This window comes from Aythya ferina (assembly GCF_964211825.1).
Source record: "Aythya ferina genome assembly, chromosome: Z".
Taxonomy (NCBI): domain Eukaryota; kingdom Metazoa; phylum Chordata; class Aves; order Anseriformes; family Anatidae; genus Aythya; species Aythya ferina.
The window spans coordinates 83,773,138-83,796,926 of record NC_140299.1 but is presented as its reverse complement, the minus strand read 5'-3'; the positions used below and the strand labels follow the sequence as shown (position 1 = coordinate 83,796,926).

At 36.6% G+C, this 23,789-nt stretch overlaps 1 protein-coding gene across 12 annotated transcripts in view; it reads left to right on the top strand.

Annotated features, from left to right (window-relative positions):
- The window catches only part of MCTP1 (multiple C2 and transmembrane domain containing 1), a gene marked incomplete at both ends in the record, with an annotated part of 313,509 nt that overhangs the window by 137,431 nt on the left and 152,289 nt on the right, over positions 1-23,789 (top strand). For all 12 annotated transcript variants that reach the window (XM_084504204.1, XM_084504196.1, XM_084504205.1 and 9 more), the window contains 3 exons: positions 16,973-17,115; positions 19,768-19,847; positions 20,410-20,518. In XM_084504204.1, the coding sequence (XP_084360330.1) occupies positions 16,973-17,115; positions 19,768-19,847; positions 20,410-20,518 (332 nt within the window). The remainder of the gene's footprint in view (positions 1-16,972; positions 17,116-19,767; positions 19,848-20,409; positions 20,519-23,789) is intronic.

Genomic DNA, 23,789 nt, shown 5'->3' with positions numbered 1-23,789 from the left:
AGGTGATCATCCCCCTGTACTCAGCTCTGGTGAGGCTGCACCTCGAGTACTGTGTTCAGTTTTGGGCCCCTCGCTACAAGAAGGACATCGAGGTGCAGAGAAGAGGACATTGAGAAGGACATTGAGCAGAGAAGGACATTGAGCGGGTGCAGAGAAGGGCGACGAAGCTGGTGAGGGGCCTGGAGAACAAGTCCTACGAGGAGCGGCTGAGGGAGCTGGGCTTGTTCAGCCTGGAGAAGAGGAGGCTCAGGGGCGACCTTATCGCTCTCTATGGGTACCTCAAGGGAGGCTGTAGCGAGGTGGGGGTTGGTCTGTTCTCCCACGTGCCTGGATGAGGGGGAATGGGGTAAAGTTGCGCCAGGGGTGCTTTAGGTTGGATATTAGGAAGAACTTCTTTACTGAGAGGGTTGTTAGGCATTGGAACAGGCTGCCCAGGGAAGTGGTGGAGTCACCATCCCTGGAGGTCTTTAAAAGACATTTAGATGTAGAGCTTAGTGATGTGGTTTAGTGGAGGACTGGTTAGTGTTAGGTCAGAGGTTGGACTAGGTGATCTTGGAGGTCTCTTCCAACCTAGAAATTCTGTGATTCTGTAAAATAAGAGCGATCAGCCTTAAGATACAGCTGATTCTGTGCAGCCACGAAACATTGAAAGCACACATATGTGTAATGCAATGCACTTAAAATTATTGAAAAGACTTTTTATGTAAGCTTACCTACAGAGAATGTAATTTATGCTTGAATCGTGCATCACTATTGAAGGATATTGAAATTCAATCCTAAACTGTAGTGTGTACAGGGTAATGATCCAGATCTACAAACTGTTCATCTCCACAATACAGGTAGATTGGGATTAGGGAATGAATTTTGCTGATTGTGAAATACAGCTAAGTCTATTACAGGGTTGAAAATGATGGGAACATGTCTGTGGAAAGGTGTGATGAGAGGATTAATGGCATAAATCAATACTGTAGCACTTCAATACTTGCATCTTCATGATGTGGGAAATAGTCACAGGGCCATAGCCAAAGAGAAAAGTTACTCAGAATATAACAGGAAGCCAGAAGCCAAATCGTTTCTAGAAGGTCTTTCAGATCAGTATTTTTGTGCTACTAAATGGAAACATTTTTCAAAGCATCTTTTTAATTCTATTTCTATTTTAACATTTTTGTTGTGTCTGGAATTTTAGAGCTATTTAATACAAAGGAAATCAGATATAAATTGGTTTTGAATGGAAATCAAAGTTCATATTTAGTTTAAATGAGAATATGCAAGAGTGTTAGCTTATTTTAAGGTGTTTCAAAGGGATTACATTGTTTTATCTGAGTCACAATTATACTTAATACATTTTTATAAGCTCTCCAGGAGATATGAGGGTCTGGAACAGCTAATTTTTGAAAGCTTAGTTTCTTTACAACAGAGATACTGAGTGTATGATGCTGAAACAAGAGATCACAGCTTGGCTTGCTTCTTACCCTGGTATTCTTGTAAATGTATGTAGATGTGTGACAGCATTCATACATCATAAAAATATTTACAGGATGTTTTATTTAAAGATACATGGTCATTAGGTACACAGAGGTTTTTATTTGTATTTCACTAAAGATACCTAAAATTAAGGAAGAGCCTGCTGCAGTTTTGTGTCTCTTTTCTGTAGAGAGATGTTAGCTTGGTTAAAGAGAATTACAGCTGTGGTTTTATTTCTAACTGTCAACAGATACAGATCAGCATTGCCCACTATAAAATGCAGACTGGGAAAATACATTCCAGCTCTGCCGTAGCCTTGCTGCTGCAGTTGTTTTTCTGTAGCAGTGTGGTGGACACACAGTGTGGCACCGCCAAGGAGCTGCTGCTTGCTCTCGGGAGGCCGGTAGTGGTGTGTTCACCTTACTGAGAGGTAGACCTTAGGCAGGATCCTGGTGGCAGTGGCTCATACCTAATGGTAACTGCGGAATAATTGACAGAAGAGCAAGGAGGAAAGAGTGAAGTGCAGATCTGAGAAACGGGAGGGCAGCATACCCAGAAGGGCAGAGGTAAGCACCCATCTCATGTGTTGCAAGCAGCTTTGTCCTTCTGAGCAGAAGGTGCTGAAGTCCACAGAAGGATGGGCTTAGTTGTGTTGCTTTGGTTCCTTCTGATCTCACCTCGACATTGTGCCTGTTCTCTCACTGCACTGGTTCACCACCATCAAGCAAACTCCTTAAGTCTCCGTGCAGTGTTTTTCTTCTAATATGGCTTTCTGTTTCTGCTATAGCCAGGCATTCTTATGTGCTATTGGATATCCTCACTTGGAGGGCGATGGTATCCTACTGCCACTTTGAAAACTTCAGAAGAAACAGGTGCTCCTTGAAGTTGAAAATAAGTAATCATTTTCACCCTACTAATCTCTTTTTCTCCCTTGTATTTTGGTAAGCATCTGATCTGCGTTTCTCTTAACACAATGTGGCACTTGTTATTTTTTCCCTCATTTCTCCATCACAAGAAGAAAGAAACATCTGAGGATACTGCACGGCAGCCTTATAAAAGGACTGCTAAATGCTTGTCGTGGTTTAACCTGGCCGGCAGCTAAACACCACACAGCCATTCGCTCACCCTCCCCCCTCCCTCTCTGGGACAGGGGAGGGAAATGGAAAGTGAAACCCGTGAGTTGAGATAAAGACAGTTTAATAAGACAGGAAAATAATAATAACAATAATAATACAATGGTGATAATAGTACTAATAGTAATAATGTGTACAAACAAGTGATGCACAATGCAATTGCTCACCACCCACTGACCGATGCCCAGCCTAACCCTGAGCAGTCTGGCCCCCTCCCCCGGCTAGCCACCCCTATGTATTGTTTAGGATGACCCCAGATGGTATGGAATACCCCTTTAGCTAGTTTGGGTCACCTGTCCTGGGTCTGTCCCCTCCCAGCTCTTACTGCACCCCCAGCCTGCCCCTTGGCAGGACAGAGCAAGAAGCTGAGATGTCCTTGGCTTAGTATAAGCACTGCTCTGCAACAATGAAAACGTTGGGGTGTTATCAGCACTCTTCTCATCCTAAGCCAAAACAAAGCATTCTACCAGCTACTAGGAAGAGAATTAACTCTGTTCTAACTGAAACCAGGACAATGCTGTGCCTTTAAAGGGGAGTCTTTTACAGTGGGGAGATGGACTGTCAAGTCCGGTTCATGTCTCAAGTAAATTTATGGGATTATTAAATAATTTGAGAACATGTTCTCAAGCCACTCCTTGGGATCTTACAATTAAAAATTTTACAATTCCAAAGCAAACTTAGTCTCAGTTCCTCTGGAGACAGCAACAGGTGCTATGAATTTCCCATGGCAAGGTCTAGCCAAAGCTGCCTGTGAGTGTTGGCTGTGTGCCATGCTACGAAAATGGCAAATAGGGGTATGTTTCAGCCACCACTGTCTGTAGGCTCTTACACTTTACCAGCTTCTGCACAACCCTACTAATCAGGCATCCAAATAAAATACTGAATTTTTGGAGCCTCGGAGTGCTTTGAGCCAGAATGTACATCTGTGAGTAGCAGCGTATTTAATGCAGTGAAAATTTAAAAATAAAAATCCCCAAATGGAGTTTTATTTATGAGAGTTATGCAGATTACACAAAAATATTAGTTGATATGACTGAGTGGATATGAAACAGATATTTATGAAAGACAAAAATAACTTTATAGTTTTTTTTTTTCAAACATATTTTAATGTGTTGGTTTTAGGCACCCAGATTTGAAAATGTCAGTTTGCAGTACACTGGGAAAACTCATATGCTGCAAAGGTGAGGATGTATTAAGGTAAATTGTGGGCTAAGTAAGAAGGCTGTGCTGCCATTCAGCGAGACCTGGACAGGCTGGAGAGATGGGCAGGAAGTAACCAAATGAGGTTTAATAAGAGCAAGTGTAGAGTCCTGCACCTGGGAAGGAACAAACACATGTATCAGTACAGGCTGGGGGATGACCTGCTGGAGAGGAGCTCTGAGGAGAAGGACCTGGGGGTCCTGGTGGATGACAGGTTGGCCATGAGCCAGCACTGTGCCCTCATGGCCAAGAGGGCCCATGGGATCATGACGTGCATTAAAAGGAGCATGGCCAGCAGGGCAGGGGAAGTGATCCTCCCCCTCTACTCTGCCCTGGTCAGGCCTCACCTGGAGTACTGTGTCCAGTTCTGGGCTCCCTGGTGCAAAAAAGACAGGGATCTCCTGGAAAGAGTCCAGCGGAGGGCAAGGAAGATGATACGGGGCCTGGAGCATCTTCCCTATGAGGAAAGGCTGAGAGACCTGTTCAGCCTGGAGAAGACTGAGAGGGGCTCTTACCAATGTTTACAAATATCTTAAGTGTGGGAGACAGAGAGATTTGGCCAACCTCTTTTCAGTGGTTCACGGGGACAGGACAAGGGGTAATGGCCACAAGATAGAGCACAGGCAGTTCCACACCAACATGCGAAAGAACTTCTTCACGGTGAGGGTGATGAGCATTGGGACAGGCTGCCCAGGGAAGCTGTGGAGTCTCCTTCTCTGGAGATATTCAAGGCCTGTCTGGACACCTACCTGGGAAACCTGCTCTAGGGAACCTGCTTTGGCAGGGGGGTTGGACCCGATGATCTTTAGAGGTCCCTTCCAACCCCTTCAATTCTGTGATTCTGTGATTCTGTAAGTAAGTTTATCGTATATTTGAAAATCACTAGCATATAACAAGAAGTACAGCAGGCTTCTTAATAATTCTAGGTAATTTCTAGATTTTAGAATTACAGAATTTATTTCTGATTTTTACAATAAATTCTGTCTCTGTTGGAGATAATACTAGAATCTCTATGAATCTGAGTGGGCCAGAATTTCTCCTCCTGTAACAGTCTTGTTTGTAATATAACATATGTATATATGTGTATATATTCAATATATTAGGATCCTATAAGAATGCAATAGAAAGAAAACAGTAAAATTTTCCTTAATGTCTTTGGAGGAATGCTCTTCATAGATTGCTCACTTTTTCTAGAAAAGGCCATTTGAGCAGTTGTGTTTTACAGTTAAAAAATAAATAAACAGTTAACTAAGAACTTATAAGTACTCGTGCAGATGTGATGTTTGGGCTGTATGTTTAGTATTTTGGTTACAAGTCAGTTTTAGAAGAATAGAAGTAAAGAATTTGAAGGAATGCTAATGAAACCTGAAGTACTCATACAGCATGTAACAAACAATAAGAAATGATGCCACTAGGTACAGTTGTGTAATTTGTGATCGTATAACTTGAAATACAATACAACTTGAGATTCAGAGGAGTCCATCACTCTGAAAATATGTTCTCTAACATGTGAAGACAGCATTTTATTTTTATTTTTATTTTTATTTTCAGTTTTAAGGTACCATTGGTCTCCTGGGTTTGATCCTATGATACAGTATGAGAAAGCAAAACTGATGTTTAAATTTGGTTGTAAAGCTTTTGTGCCCATACACCATTAGCTGACACTGCTGTGATGCCTTTGTTGCAGCTCTTCTGAAGTACCGGTACAGAATACTTTTGGATTAGCTTGCCTGTTCACATCAATACAGAGAAAAACAGTTGTTAGAACAGAATCCACCTGGTGTTAGCTGAATACTTACAAAATTTAGTTGTAATTAAAGGAAGAAAAAAAAATATGGAATTTTCAGACTCACCTATTGCAGAGACAAACTGCTTATCTTCCATAACCTAATGTTAATTTCTGCTGTACCTTTTCCTACCTATGCTCCTGCTTTAATGCTATCTACAGCAGTATTTTGGACTGCAGTATGTGTAATTTCCCTGGGTACATGCTCCAACCTGTACAAAGTAAAGAAATCTCTTCTCTCTGTCTTGTCACCTTGTTATACCTTTTATTACCTACACTTTTATGAATAGCATTTTTAGTTGCAATAAGTTACTTCCCTTTTCATTATTCTCAAGAAGAAATCTTCAAGTTGAGCAAATGCAATATATTCATCTCAACCTCTGCAGCCCTTTTGGACTGATTTCTCCACTGATAATGCAAAATGTTTAGGAAAGGAAGCAGTGCAGAATTATTAACAAGATAGGTTTTTTTTTCATGGTTATTTTCTAATCAGTTTGAGTTTGGAAGCTCATCTTAAAATCAGGGTTAAAATATTAGCTTATTTTTGATCAAAATATTTTATCATGACTTCTGATAATGTTTTCTTCTATATTAACTTCCATTTGATTTGCTGCTGTCATATTTGTGGTAGTTCTCACTGTCATAAGAAATGGGAGTTTTGCTAATAGGAGAGGTTAATGGGTATACTCCTTGTCTGACTGCAGCATACCAGTGGTGATATTGTTACTTTCTTTTAAGACACAGTTTGGTGATAAAGTGTTGGCACATGAGTAAGCTAGAATGCAGAAGATAGCAGTCCCAGCAAACACACCTTCTGCCTAAGAGCACTAAAATGTCTGTCACTGAGACCTGGGAGGAAAAAAAAAAAAAAATTATAAGTGGAAACCTTGCATTCTTGAGGCTGTTTTGTATTTCTTCTATATCTTCTCCTATATGATCTTATGGCTGTAAAATTCAGAGGCACTTATTTTCTGTCTAAAAATTATTTCAGCATTGACTGTGCTTAGAATTTGACTTAAAACTAGGAAATCCAAACCGCTGTTTTTCTCTGTAGTATGGTCCTACCCAGACTGCACAGAAACTCAGATTTATGAAAAGGACTTTCTGTATTTATTTCTGAAATGAAATAAAGCTCTTGATCTCTTGATAGCCTTGTATATTTATTTGCTGCCAAGTCTCAAATAGGAAAGTGAATTGTGGGCATAAATTGAGTGGACAGTCCGACCCTGAGTGAGTTGATTTAAACAGGTGGATGTAGACAAAAGACAGACAGAGGGAGATCTCACAATGAGTCCCAATAGCAGTAGCATGGTGCAGAGGCTCTCGTGGGAGCTACATAAGGCACTGCACAGCTAGCTGGTCAAGGGCTGCTCTGTGCTGGTGTGGCTTCGCCTTCTGTTTTGTGTGTGGTTTGGGGCACCACAGCATAAGAAGGGCGTAAAACTGTTAAAGAGCGTCCAAAGGAGGGCTACAAAGATGGTGAAGGGTCTCAAGGGCAAGATGTATGAGGAACGGCTGAGGTCCCTTTGGTTCCTTCAGCCCAGAGCAGAGCAGGCTGAGGGGAGGCCTCATGGCGGCCTGCAGCTCCTCACAGGGAGCGGAGGGGCAGGCGCTGAGCTCTGCCCTCTGGGAACAGCGACAGGACCCGAGGGAATGGCATGGAGCTGGGACAGGGGAGGGTCAGGCTGGGGGTTAGGGAAAGGTTCTGCACCCAGAGGTGGTCGGGCACTGCAACAGGCTGCCCAGGGCAGTGGTCATGGCACTGAGCCTGATGGAGTTCAAGAAGCATTTGGACAACGCTGTCAGAGATGTGAATTGCTTTGGGATGATCCTGTGTGGAGCCAGCGGTTGGACTTGATGATCCTTGTGTATCCCTTACAACTCAGGTTATTCAGTGATTCTGTGAATCTATGACACATGGCATGAGATTGAAAAGGAAGGAAGAACTGAGTTGAAGTGAGACTGATCACTTGGAAATAACAGATAATAATAGGTAGTAGAGGAACCCAGATTTTTGTTGAAGGCCAAAAGTTTCCTGCTCATCCAGTAGGAGCAGCAAGAGATAGCTATAGGACACAACGTGGTGTTCCCTACTAAGTTGCCATTATTCCAAATCCTGAAGGGTTGCTAACCAGGTCTCACATTAATTGACATCATTGAAAAATACATTGAAAGCATGTAAGATGTGGCTCTGTCCTTGTTCAGGTTCTGTCTTGTAAATTATCATGGTCTGGAGGCATCATTTGGAACTTCTTCCTCTCAAACAATAAACCTGTAGTTCTGATACCACTTGTATTAGTTCCAGAAATGATAAAAATATATATTTATTTATTTTGACACAAGACTGTTAACACTAGAGACACTTTCACTTGGAAATGTCTATTTTTGGTTTAAGAAGATCAGTACTGGGAATAAAACACGTTTTGTTTTGTTTTTATTAATACAAATGATGAACATAAGAGGGAATTGTTTATCCAGCAACTGCATTCATTTAATGCTTCTCAAATCATTTCCCTTTCCTTCAGTTTCATTACCATGCTTCTTATTCTTTAAGTATTGTAGGAACGTGTTTATTATTCACTTTAATTTCACATGACAATGTGTCGTGTAGTTAAATGGATTTTTCCTTTGGTAGGTATGTGGAGTATAATGCTAGCATTGCAGATTAGAAAATGTACATGTTTGTTGCTTGTATTTGTGGTGGCTAAGCTTTCATTCCTATTTAATAGCTTTTGTTCTCAAAGAACATACGAATATTCGTAAGAGGAGGAAAAGTGTGTATGCTCCTACATACATCTCTAAGTCATTTTATGAATACAGTTCAATGAGTAAGTCATCCCAAGTTCTAAACATCTGACTGAAGCTTTGAATCATTTTGTTCCTATAACCATGAAGTAACAGAGGTAAAGCAAGAGGATTTTGACAGTGCTAAAAATAAGGTTAAAAATAAATAAATAAATAATAGGCTGTCCAGTCACCTATAACCTGTCAGGCATAATATGTTACTAAAGTGGTATGGTTTAAATAGTGTGCCACTGTAGTACAATCAAAGATGCAGACATTTGTGTCAAAAATTGAGTGATGTTCCTAAGTGGACCATTGCAGTAGGAATTTGTACCAAGATCAAAAGATAGCTTCTTCAGATCACATTACCTACTGGACAGGGAAGATGATGTAGGACTTGAGTACTTTAAGTTACCCCAGGAGCCAAAATCCTCACGAAACCTGTTGTTAGTAATGCAGATAAATTATTGCAGGTTGGTGGCAGCATCTTGACTTGGGACTTCCAGACCACTGTCCTCTGATTGAGGTGGAAGAATCTGGTCTGTTAATTCAAAGTCATTACAAGGCAATAAACACCTGTGTTTTTAAAGTGTCTAAAAGTGAATTGAAAGTTATGCTTTGTTTACATGCGACTATGTCTGTTGTGGCTTTTGTTTGTTTGTTTGTTGTGTTTCTCAGATGACCTTAAAAAAAATTAAGGAAATAACAACATTAATGTTTTTTAGCTAGAAAATTAGAATGTTGTTTTAAGGCAAGTTTCACATACTGCGTTTCTGTGAATGTTTCTTCACAGTGGAAGCTCTCCTTCACATGACTTTAGCAGGGATTGCCTATGCCATGAGTATGAGTTTCAACTGAGGTATTAAATACACATTGTACCTTTTTGTTGTGCCTGACATATGTGAGCTGCATGCTGCTAGAGGCTTCTATTTTTGTTTTACCTAACATTTTTATTTTCCATAAAATAAAAAATAAACACGTAACAGCTGAGATCAGATCAAAGATCTGATTGTATTTCAGCATTTCTTTAATGTGTAGTATCTATTCTCCCTGGGGAATGGGAAAAAAATACTAATAAGAGATTGTTGACTGTATTGTTACATTGACAAGGGCAAATCACATTTGTCTATTGCAACTGTATAAAAATACATATATTATTTCTGTTAAACTGGAAGATATAATGTGTAAGACCTACAGAAAGCAAATCAGATTTTTCTGTCTGTATAAGAGGTGAAACCTCTGATTTTGCAAAAGATGTCTGTCATCACAAATAAATGGTCATGCTCTAAACAATTTCAGGAAGATTTTAATTTCAGTCATAAGCTTTTAGGAGTGGTACATCCTTTGGTCAGGGGGTGTACTTCTGTTTACCCTGAGTAATTAGAATAATAATTCATGCTGTAAGGATCACATTTCTGTAACATAAATTCTGTTTGAATGAACCTTACTTCAGCCATGCTTAAGATTAAATAAGTTTTCTTGAAATTAGGCTGACCTTTGAGTACTTGCTCTTTGTCTATCCTGTGCTATGCCAGTCTGGTTTTATCATTCCTTGTATTTCACAAGCATAATTAGTATTTATATAGATGGGTATTTATTAAACAAAGATGATTTATCATGGGCTATACTGAAATCTAGTAGTTAAGCTGCCTTTTTCATGGAAGAAATGAGTCTTCAAAAGAAAGATAAAAAACTATGACTGCTATAACCAACATTTTTTTTTTAATGGACACTGAATAATTAAAACTTTGTATTCCCTATTGACTCCTGAGTAGAAGATCTCTGAATCCTGTAGCACTTGTGTGCTCACTGTAAATTTGTAATTGGTATCTTCATTCTTAGGATATTAATATTCCATAAGTGCTTTTTAAAGTAATTAGTGTCCTTCTTAGATGAATTGGGTGGATAATTCTTTGTTAGGTGGACAGAAGGACAGAAACTAGGATTGTTGATGGAAAAGCTGCATTTTTTAGTGTACGCAATAGAGTAAGTGAATAAGATAAATTATTATTATTGTTTGTTAAATTAATATAAAATAGCTTGTGGTAAATATTTTCCCTAGTTTTAGTAATAGACTAAAGGGGAATGTCAGTACTCCTGAGCAGACATATTCTTTATGTTTCTTTTTATGAGACTTTTCATATCACAATTTGGAAATATTAAATATGTAAAAAAATAGAAACTGATGCATGTTTTGCTTGGTATACTCAATTAACACATACTTGAGAACCATCCTCTCAGTTTTTCTTCTACCTTGGTTGTAAAAAAGAAAACGATTTGAGACTGAAAAACTTCATTATTGGAGAACAAAGTGAATGGAGTTGGAAAGAGAGAGTTCTCCAAGAAATGAATCAGGACCAAATGCTTGTATTAATAATTAAGCTTCTCAGGAATTATGATGTCAAAGTTACTGTGCATCTATGTACTTGTATGAAGTTATCATGGTGTAAATAATTAACTCTTGTTAATTATTTATACATCAGGACATAAGATTGGATTTTCTAAAATGGATTTATTTGCATAATGATTATTTGATGATCAGATATGGGTAAAAATCTAGTGAAGTCCTTTATGTGATAGTCCTTGAAGTTAAGGAAAAGTCAAAATCTTTCACAGTGAAAGTGAAGAAAAGTTCATATTTGTGACCAGGGATGGTACGCAGTCAATGGATTCTACTTTTTTTTATTATTATTATTATTTTTTTTTTTTATAAGGTCTCACCCATAGGCAGTGGAGGCCGAGTTGTCTCAGCTACTGTGAAATGGAGCCTTATGAATTAAAGCGGACTGAAATTGCAGTTGGCTTGTTCTCTATGGCACACAGAAAATCTCTGCAATTTCAGGAGACACCTCATGAGATGTGCAGGTGTTCCTGTATGAAAATATCTGAAAGAGGGATGGGATTGGCCTTCAGGAGGAGTTTCAGTGAAGGTCCTCCCAATAGGTATTAGGGCCCTGTCCTGATTTACCAACTCTAGTGTCATGCTTTTAGACATTTGCTTTCTTTCTCTAAAAACTGTAGATGAAATGAAGTGATTCCAAGATTTTAATTAATTTAATTGAATTAAATTTGAATTAATTAAATTGAATTAAAATTGAATAATAATAGAAACACGTGACAGGGGTTTAATTATAGTTCCGAGAATAAATTAATTAAGAATATGCCTTGACCTTATTTCATTATTTTTGCTTCCAGATGTGTGTACATTGCCTTTTTTCTTGCAGTGTTGAAAATTTATTTTCTCCTGTATTTATTGGAAGTTTATTGTTTTTTATCTTGTGCTCATTCCCACAATATTCCTCATGTGTGTTGTACAGGAGCAGGCTCTTTTTAACTAATGTGATTTCCAATTAATATTCTTTAAAGCTTGCAGCTTTTCAAAGCATTAGGCTGAACTGGGTCTAAATGTGCATTCAATCGCACATATGTAATGAATCCAAATGAGACTTTTGATTTGTATTAGGTGCAACTTTTGTAACATTACTGCTTATCCTTAGTAGCTCTGTAGGCTGGGGAAAAAAAAATAAAAATAAATAAACTAGCAAAACACACTGCTGTGAAAAATTGCAACATAAAAATTTCTGTCCATGTGGCTCATTTTGCAGCAGTGATTAACTGCCTACTGGGAAGAACTTAATGAATTGTGTTACTTGCTTTTTCTCCTATGACTAAAGGAGAGAGGAGAGTAAGCTTGTTTTTCTGATTTTTTCTGCTTTGCTTTCTCAACAGTCTAAAAAACAAGTGTTTCACAGGAGAAAGCTAACTTTTTTAATATTGTCCAAAAGCAGTAATTTGAAATTAGATTTTAAATTGCAGTGATGAGAATCAGAACTGTGCAGAAGCTTTTGATGGGCACAGGCTCTCTTCTCTGTCAGGAACAGGCTTGCAAATGGCTTTCTGTTCTGTTCTGAAAGTTATTCTGGACTGTGAGTGAAATGCAATGGTGGAGAAAGTAATGCCTGTCGTAGCTATATAGCTGCAACCAAATCAGTTAATTCTCTGGAGTGATAAATTTATTTGGTAGCTCACCATTTTTCTAAAATGCTTTTTTTTTTTTTTTTCTTCTTGATATATGAAGTATAAAAATACCTGTAGATGAAACAGCAGCTGAGTGCTGGTTTTCAGTATTGTTCATCTGCTTTATAATATATCTATGTACAAGCATGAACGCTTTTTGCCTGTTTTTTTTTTTCCTGTTTTCAGTACAAGGTTATAAAATTTGCCTTTAGACTTTCAACATCTGGTTCCCATATGATGTAGGTAAATCTTCAGCTGAGTTTTTTTGGAGAAGCTGTTTGTTTGACTTCTGCCCTCCTGGAGTCAAGCACAGAAATGCTGCACGTAAATATGGAGACGTTGCCTCTTCCTTCTCTCATTAGCTCCAGTTAAGGGGGAGCAGTCTCAAGCTCATTACTTGTCTCACGGTTACATTTACCCCTCTGTTCATTGCTGAATTTTCTTAGGTTAGCGTTTATACCATTATGTTAAATAAGATTTAATTAAGGAAAAGAATCTAGTCAACAAGAGGCCAAATATGTTGAAAGGCATGTTACAAAGCCTCAGAAACCAATTACGTTTATGTATTGGTTTTGTTGAGAATGTTTCCTTTCTATCAGATATAATGTTGATTATTATTGCGGTGAAATTTGCCTAGGAGGTATTTTCTCTCTAGTTACTCTCCTATGGTTCCTTCTGGAAAGCAGTTTAGTATACTTCTGAACAAACTCTTTCTCCTGCAAAATGCTTTTATCTTTCTGTATATCCAAGATCTAATCTAAGCCCTAAACCTGCAAAGCTAACTCCATCTTAGGTGATGTCTACATAGGGAGAAGTGTTGGATTCAGGACAGTCAGCACATCCCTATGTTTTAGTGTGTAGGTCCTGCAGGGCCAGAGGAGCCTTCTCCCACAGGATCAAGGAACAACCACTGTGGTGGTGGCAAGTTTCTCCACTGAAATGCAGCAGCATCTTTAGGTGTCTGTTTGGCTAAGCCTCCTTAGCAAAGAGAGGCTGCCACCCTGTGTGGAGAATGCTTATTGCCTTTACACATGCAATGGTGCAGCTTCAGCAAAATATCAGTATCATAGAATCATAGATTCTATAGTTGCACAGTTTGGCTTTTTTGTAAGATTTTAAGCTCATGAGTGAAGGCTGTTTTGTAGTTAGCTGCTTCAGGTAGAATAAACATTTGGGGTATTAGGCTTTGGTGTATCAGGTTCATTTGAATGGTTTGATAACAAGGAAAACAATTAAAAAGCTGGGATTTGAGTAACAGGAATCCATGACTGGGTATCAGATTATTATTATTTTGTTTGAGGCCCATTCTGAAGACTTGTAGATTTTTACTGGGTTTGTGTGAGGTTAAGATCAAAAGTAAAATGATTTTAATAAAACGGCAAAGTTATACTTATGAAATTGAACTGAGGTTGTTAATTAAAACACACTTTATAATTTTATTATATATTAAAATCATATTAGCATATTATTAATATTGTACCATTAATGTTTCAGTATTAATATAATATTAATGCAATTATATTAATAATGCAATATTGATATTATGTATTAATAGGGATCTATAATTGCTATGTAAAAAAATATTATTTTTATTGTTATAATACATACTAAAATTGGGACCCTGTGACACAGAGCTGTGCAGGAGGTCACCTGATCCTGTTCAACAGAACACTTTAGATGGAAAGGGGTTTTGGCTTCTGCTGTGCCTTCTTTCATGCTCTGCTGCTGAGCACAAAATTCCAGAAAATCCTTTTATTTCCTTGGTGGGGTGGTGTTTAAAAAAGAATACTGGCTTGACACTTGGGCTCAGTGTGTGTTGTTCAAACACTACACCTAGGGGTTTCCTCAGCTATGCAGGGCATTAGTGAAGGATTGCATGACTGATGCAATATATTTTTTATTTGTTTTTAATTTTGTATTTCTTTATATGCAACCTTCAAAAAATCTGATGAATTGTTCTTCAAGGAATGTGAAAGGTCTGTGAAGGGCACAGTACTTCTAACTAAATGGTTCTAGTGAGCTCTTGGTTTAAAGTGGGTATGTCTCAAAGCAAGGTTCAAGCATCCATTGCACAATGTTACAAAGCCTGAGATTTTGCAATACATTGTAAATGGAAGTAACATTTGATATGCTTCACTACTAAATTTGTTGCATAAAAATGAATTAAAATTAAATTGTTTGACATCTGTGTCCTGAAATATTCATGAGCTATTAATCTCACAACACTGTTTTATATTAATTTCAAACATCAAGAGAATTTTGTGAAATTTGCAGAATAAAAAGAATTGGTTAAAGACCAGATAATCAGTAGCTCAAGGCAGCCGTGAGGATAATCACTGGGATGATCTCCCATCACTACGGCTCGTGGGGGATATATGGCTCACATTCCTCTTGCTGATTTGTTTGTGTCCACATTCAAAGAATTTCACAGTTTGAATTCAAATATATGATCTTTGCCTTACTAATAAATTGTTACTACTATTTACATAACTAAGGAAAAAGTGATTTGTGCTAGAGTTAAGTTTTTATACCTCTGCGAGACTGCCTCAGTAATGATAAAAGTGAATGACGGCAGCCCTCTTACATGCAAGATCCCAGTTTCCACAGCTAGATTTTTGAAAGGGATATGTAATTTTAGCTAAAGAGTACTGACATCTTGTGGCTGCATGAAACAGTGCAAAGAGCTGTAGTCGTGCCAGAAGATAGCACTGCAGTTTTAATAAAAGACAATCACTGCATTTGCTGATGGTTGTAAACACAAATGTCTGGAATATGCAACCCATTAATGGTGAGAAGAAAGATTGTCCCCTGTTTTAGCTCATGACAATGTAATTTTGTTCATGTCAGATGTATTGTTGATTTTGAAATAAACTTGAATCCATTAGACTCAAATATTGTTAGGGCTGACAAACAGCTGGCAGAGAAGTAGAAAGATGAATGCCATCCGAAATTTTTCACTGAGATGAATTCTATGTACATAAATGTGAAATGTTACCAATTGGCATTTTAGGGAAAGTAATTAGTTTGTATTTTCTATCAAATAGAATATCTATTTCTATCAATAGATATTCTATCTATTTCTATAGATAGATTAGATCTATTTATCTATTCTTCTTTTCCTGTCAAGTCTTAACTATGTCTTTTGCAATCAAAATGCACAGTAAAAGACTGGCAGCCTTCTTTTGGCCTGCTGTGGAGGCCGTGGTTCCATGAGGACTGGGGCTGGCACAAGCTGTATGTCTCGTAGCTGTGTGGTTATCTTGAAGCAGGAGCCCACCCAGCTGTGAGCCACCCATGTATCTCACACGGAGAAGTCCCCAGAGCTGCTGCTGTCTGGTCTGGATGCAACTGGCCTTTTCTGGATGCAAGTGGCTAAAGCCTTGTGGCTCGCCATGTCCCTGTCCTTACCCCAGGTTCACCCCCTTTGCCACGTGCAGGTTTTTGGTCGAGGCATGGTGAGTGGAGTCAGATTGTTGGAAATAATATCACAGCATAATAATTTAGCAAATAGGCATGAGATCTGGTGTCAGGAGGAAGCAAATTTGTTTCTAGACAAAGCTGGTTTCAGTTCGCTCACACTGACACCCACATGCTCACAAAGGCCATGTGTTGTGCAAGGCTTTGTCCTGTGACCAGGAGGGAAGGGGATGCCAGCTGGCAGGTCCTCATACCTCCCAGGCTCCCAGCAGTGGTGTCACCACTGTGTTTTGCACATGCCATTTGGTACCTTCTGGCAGCTGGCAGTGATATAACAGTCTGTGTATGTCACCAGGTGTTTAGTTAGTGTCTGTTGTCTCCCTGTCTGGCTGTCCTGAGGAGAAGATGCAGATGTGCACCTGGGTGGATTGCTAACCTCTGTGGCCTCAGCATGTACCGTTCTTGTAGCCTTCCTTCTGCCACTCATTTTTTTGATGCTTTCACACCCATGCCCCATCCATGGCCCATTCATAGCATTTTTAACATTTCTATTTCAGTTCTTTATGGGGTTACATTTCTGGTCAGTCAACTGTTACTCATATCAGGGAGCTTAAGCCTGTGCTTGCCTGCTGTTACGTGGTTGCTGCAGGAAGCACATGAACTTTGTGGCCTGAATTTAGGGTTACTTTCCTCACCTTGACTGGTGTAGGAAGCCTTCATGGCAGAAGGAATCCTGGAAGCAATAAAGTCAATGAAGAGTTACACTGGTGATGTCTGTGGAGACAGGATTCATTCTTAACATCTGCCCATGCGTTTTCAGAGACTTAGTGTAATTAGATTAATGTATTAAATAAATTAATATTATAATCTATTTTTTCTGATTACATTAAGGTAAGATCCTAGTCCTAATAAGTTCATTATTTTGTTAACTAAAGACTATAGCGGAAAAGCCAGTATTGAGTTTGGATTGCAAACAGAAAGTGATGCAAGTACCCATTCAATATCAGCACAGAGAATTAGCCAAGTAATGACACTGTGTAAAATAAATTGTGATAATAAAAAAGTAATTCTTTCCTCAGCTGATGTTTTTAATTTGACTATCAGTAAAAATTACATTTTTATCTGTATTGTATTGAAAGGACATAATTAACAGTATGTATTTTGTTAACAGGAACCAGTGATCCATACGTCAAGTTCAAACTTGGAGGAAAAGAAGTATTTAGAAGTAAAACAATACATAAGAACCTCAATCCTGTATGGGAAGAAAAAACTTCCATTCTTATAGATAATCTGAGAGAACCTATATATATAAAGGTATTTATGTCTGACAAATTACAACCAAAGAGCTATTGAAGGAAAGTACAGGTTATAATTGCTGCAAAAGTTATTGTGAAGTACTGCATTATTAAAAATATATATTTTGAGGTGAATTACTTAAATTAAATAAACATAATAATAATATGAGAACTTACCTTTTAAAATTTGGTAGAGGTATTTTAGTTTATTTCGGGCTGTAATTATTTCATGCTTCTTGAGAAGGTCATGCCCTTAAGAGACCTTAAGAGAAGGTCACTACAAGAAAACTGCACTGTATATTGATGGCATGCCATTTATGTGTAGAAACATTGTATAATTCTGATATGAAGCATAATCTATCCCATTAAAAGCATTTTTTTCCTGACATTAACTTGAGAATTAATCAACATATGTGCCTAATTCTCTCATTTTTTTCTTGTTCATGCCTGAACACAATAGGTTTGCTTATATGTTTTGTAATGCTTTGTGTTTTTTCTTTTTTTTTTCTTTATATTTTAACTCTACTCAGTATATCACAGGTGAGGATGATTTTGTCATGACAGAGGCATCATCTGTGCCAAAATATCAGATAGCTTGAGTTTAAATCAAAGTGAGGCCAGCAATGTTCAGAGTTAATTGCAGCAGTGCCATGAATATTTCTTAGTTTTCCGTATTAGAAAGGAAACATCCATCTGTGTATGCATTCCATGGAATGGAAAAGCATTTTTCTGGCCCAAATTGTTTATAGTGATCTGTTTCCAAATGGGATTGTTTATTTTGTAAAACAATGTAGATAGAAATTAAATTCTAAAAATGTTACAGGAAAAAATACAGTTTTAGGGTTCTAAATAGGATACTTTGAGAAAGATTAGAAAATTAAGTCATACCTATAATTTAATTTGTCAGAATACTCAGCTCAGTATAAATGTTAATCTGAAATAGCTGACAAAAACTGTAACTGACATACAAAATTATAGAATTTTTTAGTAGATAAATGTCACTTAATCAGTCTTTGAGTATGGCTCTGTATTGTAAGTTTTACGTGTTCTGCTCAAATAATTATAATTCTTAACCAGCACTTTCCTGCTCTTATTACTCGTAGGGATTTGTAATGAATAAACACATGCCTAGTACTCTAAAAGAGAGAAATAGATTCAAAGGCAGATGCTTACCCATAACTACCTATTTTGATTTGTTTATGCCAAATAAATAATTTTTTTTCCTGGAAAGTAGGCGTTAACAGGTATAATACCTATCTATCCATGTATGTACTATGAAAGCATTGTCTAAATATTGCAGTTTTTATAGTTCATTCCGGTATTGGCTAAATTATACTAACTCAACTGTAAAGGTCCACTGGACATTTTCATCTTTGTAATTTGTAGGGTGAGAAAGCAAATCTATTCTGCAATAATAACAGAGATTTTATCATTCATTTTCCTTTCACGCCAGAATGAAAGTGAGATAGAAAAAATATGACAGTACCTGCTCAGGTACTCAGGTAGATCAGTGCATATAGTGGATTTGTATATAAAAACGTATATTCAATCCTTTGTGTCCCACAGCAGTGCTGTAGCCACTGAACTATTTATTTGTGGATGATGAGTAGCTTTAACTGCTGGAAAGAGTTTCTGTAATGTAATAGTTGAAGTAGTTATATCAAAATCAAATGCCTTGAGTCCAGGCCTCTCACTTCTCAGTTAATTGTTATTATCACTAGCTATTGATGAGTATCATTCTTACTTAGAGCTGAAGGTATGTTCTAGTCCTTAGAAATTCTCAAGACAATATTTGAGAAGAAAATCTAACTTACCTGGAAAATCTGATTTTGAAAATTGACATTTTCCAACTTTTGATTTCTGCAGTTTTATGTCATAACTTTTTTTTGTTGCCATACATCTTTTTGTTTTTTTCCCTCCCAAAGCCATCCCTGAGTGATTTGTTATTCTTCCTTCTGACTTGAGAAAGTGTAATACATCTCAAATCATGATGCAACTCAATGTAATAGCCAGAGATTCTTGTCTGGATTTCAGTAAATTTCTCCAGGTGCTTTCTCTTTGAGATAGAGAGCTAGCAGGCAGCATTCTCACAGTAGTAGTAAGTGTCACTATTTTCATACGCATATCTATATTAAGTCAAGAACTTAGATTATAATAATTCTAAAACTTAAAAACTTATAAAATCTTCAAAAGCCAGACTAATACTATTTTTTCATTCCTAATACTGTCACAAGTGCTGTTAATAACCCACTTTACACAATCATATCACACCTTTCTTTCTAAACTTCATAAAGTTCATAGGGGTGTTAATTCATGTCTAACAAATCAGTGATTCTCCTTGATTTAGTTTTTCTTTTGGTCTTCCTCTTGTTGTGCCTATGTTTATAAAAAACAGCTTTTCTCATTGTGCAATAGGTGTTGTTTTCATATGCGGTCTATTAGCTGTATATGTCTGTGTCTGTACATTATGCATTCTGACTTTTAAATAAGGAGTTTAAAAATTTACCTTGTGGACAGAAAGTTACATGATGCTTGCAATTATTTCTGATTTAACATGTGGGGAACATGTGGCTTAAATCTGTAAAAGGATTTTAAAGAACATGAAGCAGCAAAATTTCAAAAAAAAAGATTTCTAATGCTGGAAAATTCTTTTGTCTCCTGTGCATCACAGGTGTTCGACTATGACTTTGGACTTCAAGATGACTTTATTGGTTCAGCATTTCTGGATCTCACTTCATTAGAATTAAACAGGTATGGCACAAACAAGCCTTTGGAATAATTCTGTAGGTCTGTCAATTTCATGTTTGTGGAATTGTAAATAGAACCTTATTTTAAAAAATAATAATGTAAACCTACATCACATAAAACTGGCAGAAGGAAAACATTTAGTTTTAGGGAATTACTGTAACATTAGCATTAATAATGTATTAACTGATCATGCAGAAAATTTGTTACAGCATCTATAAAGAGATAAGTTTTATAACCACTTTACTCTTGTTCTTATTTTATTTCTGTCCACAGTATTACCACCTACTGCTTATGTTTATTTTTCTTCTTTATTTTATTTGTTTTTTTAATCCATTACCATTTTGGTTGATTTAATTACTTGAGCATGTGTAAGTACTTAACGTGGAGAAATAGCATTTAGTATTTATTTATGAGAGTGCAGTACTTAAAGAAATAAATAAGCTAAATTTTTGACATCGTTTTCAAGTAGTTTCATATAAATGCAGATTTCTGTAATTGTAATGGTTCAGAAATGTAATTATCTGAAAGCCTGCAATCAAAACAAATACACGTTTTTCTCTTGCAGGCAAACAGATGTTACTTTGAGTCTGAAGGATCCTCATTATCCAGACCATGATCTGGGAAGTATATTGTTATCAGTTCTGTTGGCTCCTAGAGAAGAACAGCGAGAAGCGGTAATTGCAAATATTTTTATAAGTGTCATCACTCTTGTGACCCCTTTATGGTTAAATGACTTAAAGCACAAGAATAAATGATATATCATTAGATTAATTTGATATTTCTAGGCCTTAGAACAATGCTGAGCAGTGTTTCAGGTATAGTTGAGCATATTTCATCTGGGTTGGATTCTCACTGAAATGGTAGTGAGTGATCCAGACAGAACATAAACAGTCTGCAATTTCAAATAAAGCCAGTTGCAGGTGAACAGTGGTGATTAATATAGAAGAATATCAATGAAACATTGGTGAAGAATTTTGGACCTAGTGCTGCCATTTCCAGATAAGATCTTTTAATGCTAATCTACACTGAAAAGAAAGAAACTCAAGGAAAAGTAGTGTTTCTACTTTTTGGCTTTTAGTGTTGAATCATTACGTGATATTTTTCAACTTTATTAATTTATTTAAATTGATTTTTTTTTCTGATTTTCCGTGTTTATTGTAATTCCTTCATCAATCTTAGTTTTGTAAATTGTTTAGTTAGTGAAAATTCTTTCCTGTTTTGTAGATAGATCCTGTTGTGACAAATCATCTGCTGTTTGGATGTGTTTTGTTTTTAATTTTTCATCTGTTGCTTTTTCACTTAAGTAGTAATAGCACATTTACAGTAGTAATACAAGAGATGAAATCTTCTAAAGAAGTTGTAAAATAATCTGAATTCCTTTCACTTCAGAGAGGGGAAAAGAAGTGTTAATCTGATGAAATTTTTCATTCATATTCTGTGGCCATATTGCAAACAGGGATATGATCAACTTTATAGTTTTTGTAAAAGTATATACATTTCTGTAATGCTACAAGACACTGGTGTGATAGATAATCCTGTTACATATCTGACAAATATTGCTGTGTTGTGATACTCTTCTTTTTCCAACTTTTTCCCTAGTGCTAATTAAATAACCTAGTAACTCGGTAATTGGAGCTAGGTATTTTGTAATTGGTACAACAAAGGTGCAGAGTTTTGAAAACAAGTTTCTCATCTCTTGATTTTCTTTATGACATTCTGTTAGAAATTACCAAAAATAATCACAAAATAATGGAAAATAGTAATATTGTACAGGAAGTTTATTTAAACTATATTTAATTTTTTAACTATATTATTCTTTCTTTAAGCTATACCTTTGTGCAGGCAACTCAGAACAGTTCCTTGCAAATTTTCAACATAAAAGTGTTCATCATTTGACTTGAAAACATACTTGATTACATCATTGTTTTTATGTCTTTGAGTAAAAACAGCATTTCTGAGTCAGATGATAATAGCCCTGTCATTTCAAGTGATTTTGGTATTATCATGCTGTAATCTTAAATCGTGAAGCACAGAATAAATGTGCTTTGGTGTGCGAAACCATTACGTGGGCAGTAGAAGTTTGTTTCCTTTTTTCACCATACAGATAGAATACTTGCTGTGTCTTTCAGTCTTAAGGAAGAATATTATCACAATAATATTCACAAAGAGAGCTTATGAATATCATTGTTAAAAAAAGTGAAATTAAGACACAACAGTGTGACATGTCTTTCATATGGGTATTTGTTCAGTGAATTTAGGAACTGAATGTGCCATAGACTTGCTGGACAGCAATTTTTCACATGTCCAACTGACTGATGGTAATAAGAGGAAAAACTGTTTTTGTGCTGTTATGCATTTCATTGTTACCTTTCTATTTAGTAAGTTAGTGCTTTTACTTTATCTGAAGTGACCTCTTTTTTTTGTTATTGTTATTAAGCTGTGGGTTTTTTTTGGCACTTTATTCTAAAAATGCTCAAGATTGACAATGCCCTGATTCTTAATCTCGAGTTTTCTATTTATTATTAGAAATCAGTCTTGCCAAGATATGGAACTCACAGCAGTCCTAACAAAGTTACAGTAAAATTAGAGTACTTATGTCACAGCAAAGGAAAGATGACCAATAAGCTTAATACTGAATTGATGCATACAAATGTAATATAGGTTTAATAGGTCAAGCCACAATTACCTTTTACACATTAACCACATGTACTTGTACATTTGTTTATTAGATTTTATTTACTCTCTAAGGAGTAAATATATTGCAAAATATATCACTCGAACTGTCATCCTTGACTGTTTTTAAAAGGTCTTGTATAATAATGAGGATAATTTTTATTGAATTTAACTTTGTTGAGATCAATAAATTTTCAAATGCTGTGCTAGACGATCAAAGCTAATTCTTTTCTGCTATAGAAACATGTACTGTATAAAATAGTAATTAAGGAAAGTCCTACAATCCCAATCTATATAGTGTTCCGTTTGAATGATTACTGCTTCCCCTCTATTTGGTTATCTCTGTATAGTACCTGTTGAAACTTAAAGATAGAAACATGTCAGGATCCTTAAATATGTTTTAATGACTGCTGCAGAGAAAGTGTGTTTTCACATTATAACCACTTTTTCCTAAGTCCTTCCAAATTTTCTTAAATCTTGTTGGTTTGATATTCCTATATAACCTACATTTCAAAAGTATATTTTCTTCTGAATAAGTTTCATTTGTTCAATTGATGACAAAATGTATGAACAGTTTACAGTTATATGAGTGGTGAAAAATGGTTAAATTACAAAGCTGAATAAGTCTGAAATTAACGGATAGCACTTATACATATTTCATGTACTTAAAGTTCCATGTTCTTAAATTATAAGTGTGCCTTAGGACCATTTTTGGGGAAAGAAAAAGAATAGCTTTAATGGAAGATGTATTCGCTTTCCCACATTGCTATAGCATAGAAGTAGCATTGTGTCTGACCTTATATTTTGGCAGCCCTGTAGTCGTAATTCAAACATCAGTCCTCTGAACAGTCCTTGCTGTTAGTGACGTATTGTTTGGGAATTTTTGCTGCAGATTAAACTTTCGAAGCAGATCATTTAGCTACCTGAATTGGAGCTACTGAGAGTGCTTTGGAGGTCTTACTGATGTGTAGATAAGGGTTGAATCTTGTGACAATACATTTTTTTGTATAGATAGAGGACAACTCTTAATAGCAAACCATTTTATTGGCATACCAAAATAGTGTAGGTATGTATTACAAGAAGTGTCCTGTCATAGCAAGTAACAACTATTGACACTGTTAGCACCTGTGCTGGTTGATAAGATATATCAGTTGGAATTTCAGTGGACTAGTGGCAGAAAATTGGGGGCCTTATTGTGTGTTGCTTCCTGCCTGTGAGGGGGAGGTATTATTGCAAATCATTTTAAAAAGAAGCAGTTACTATGAAATAGTA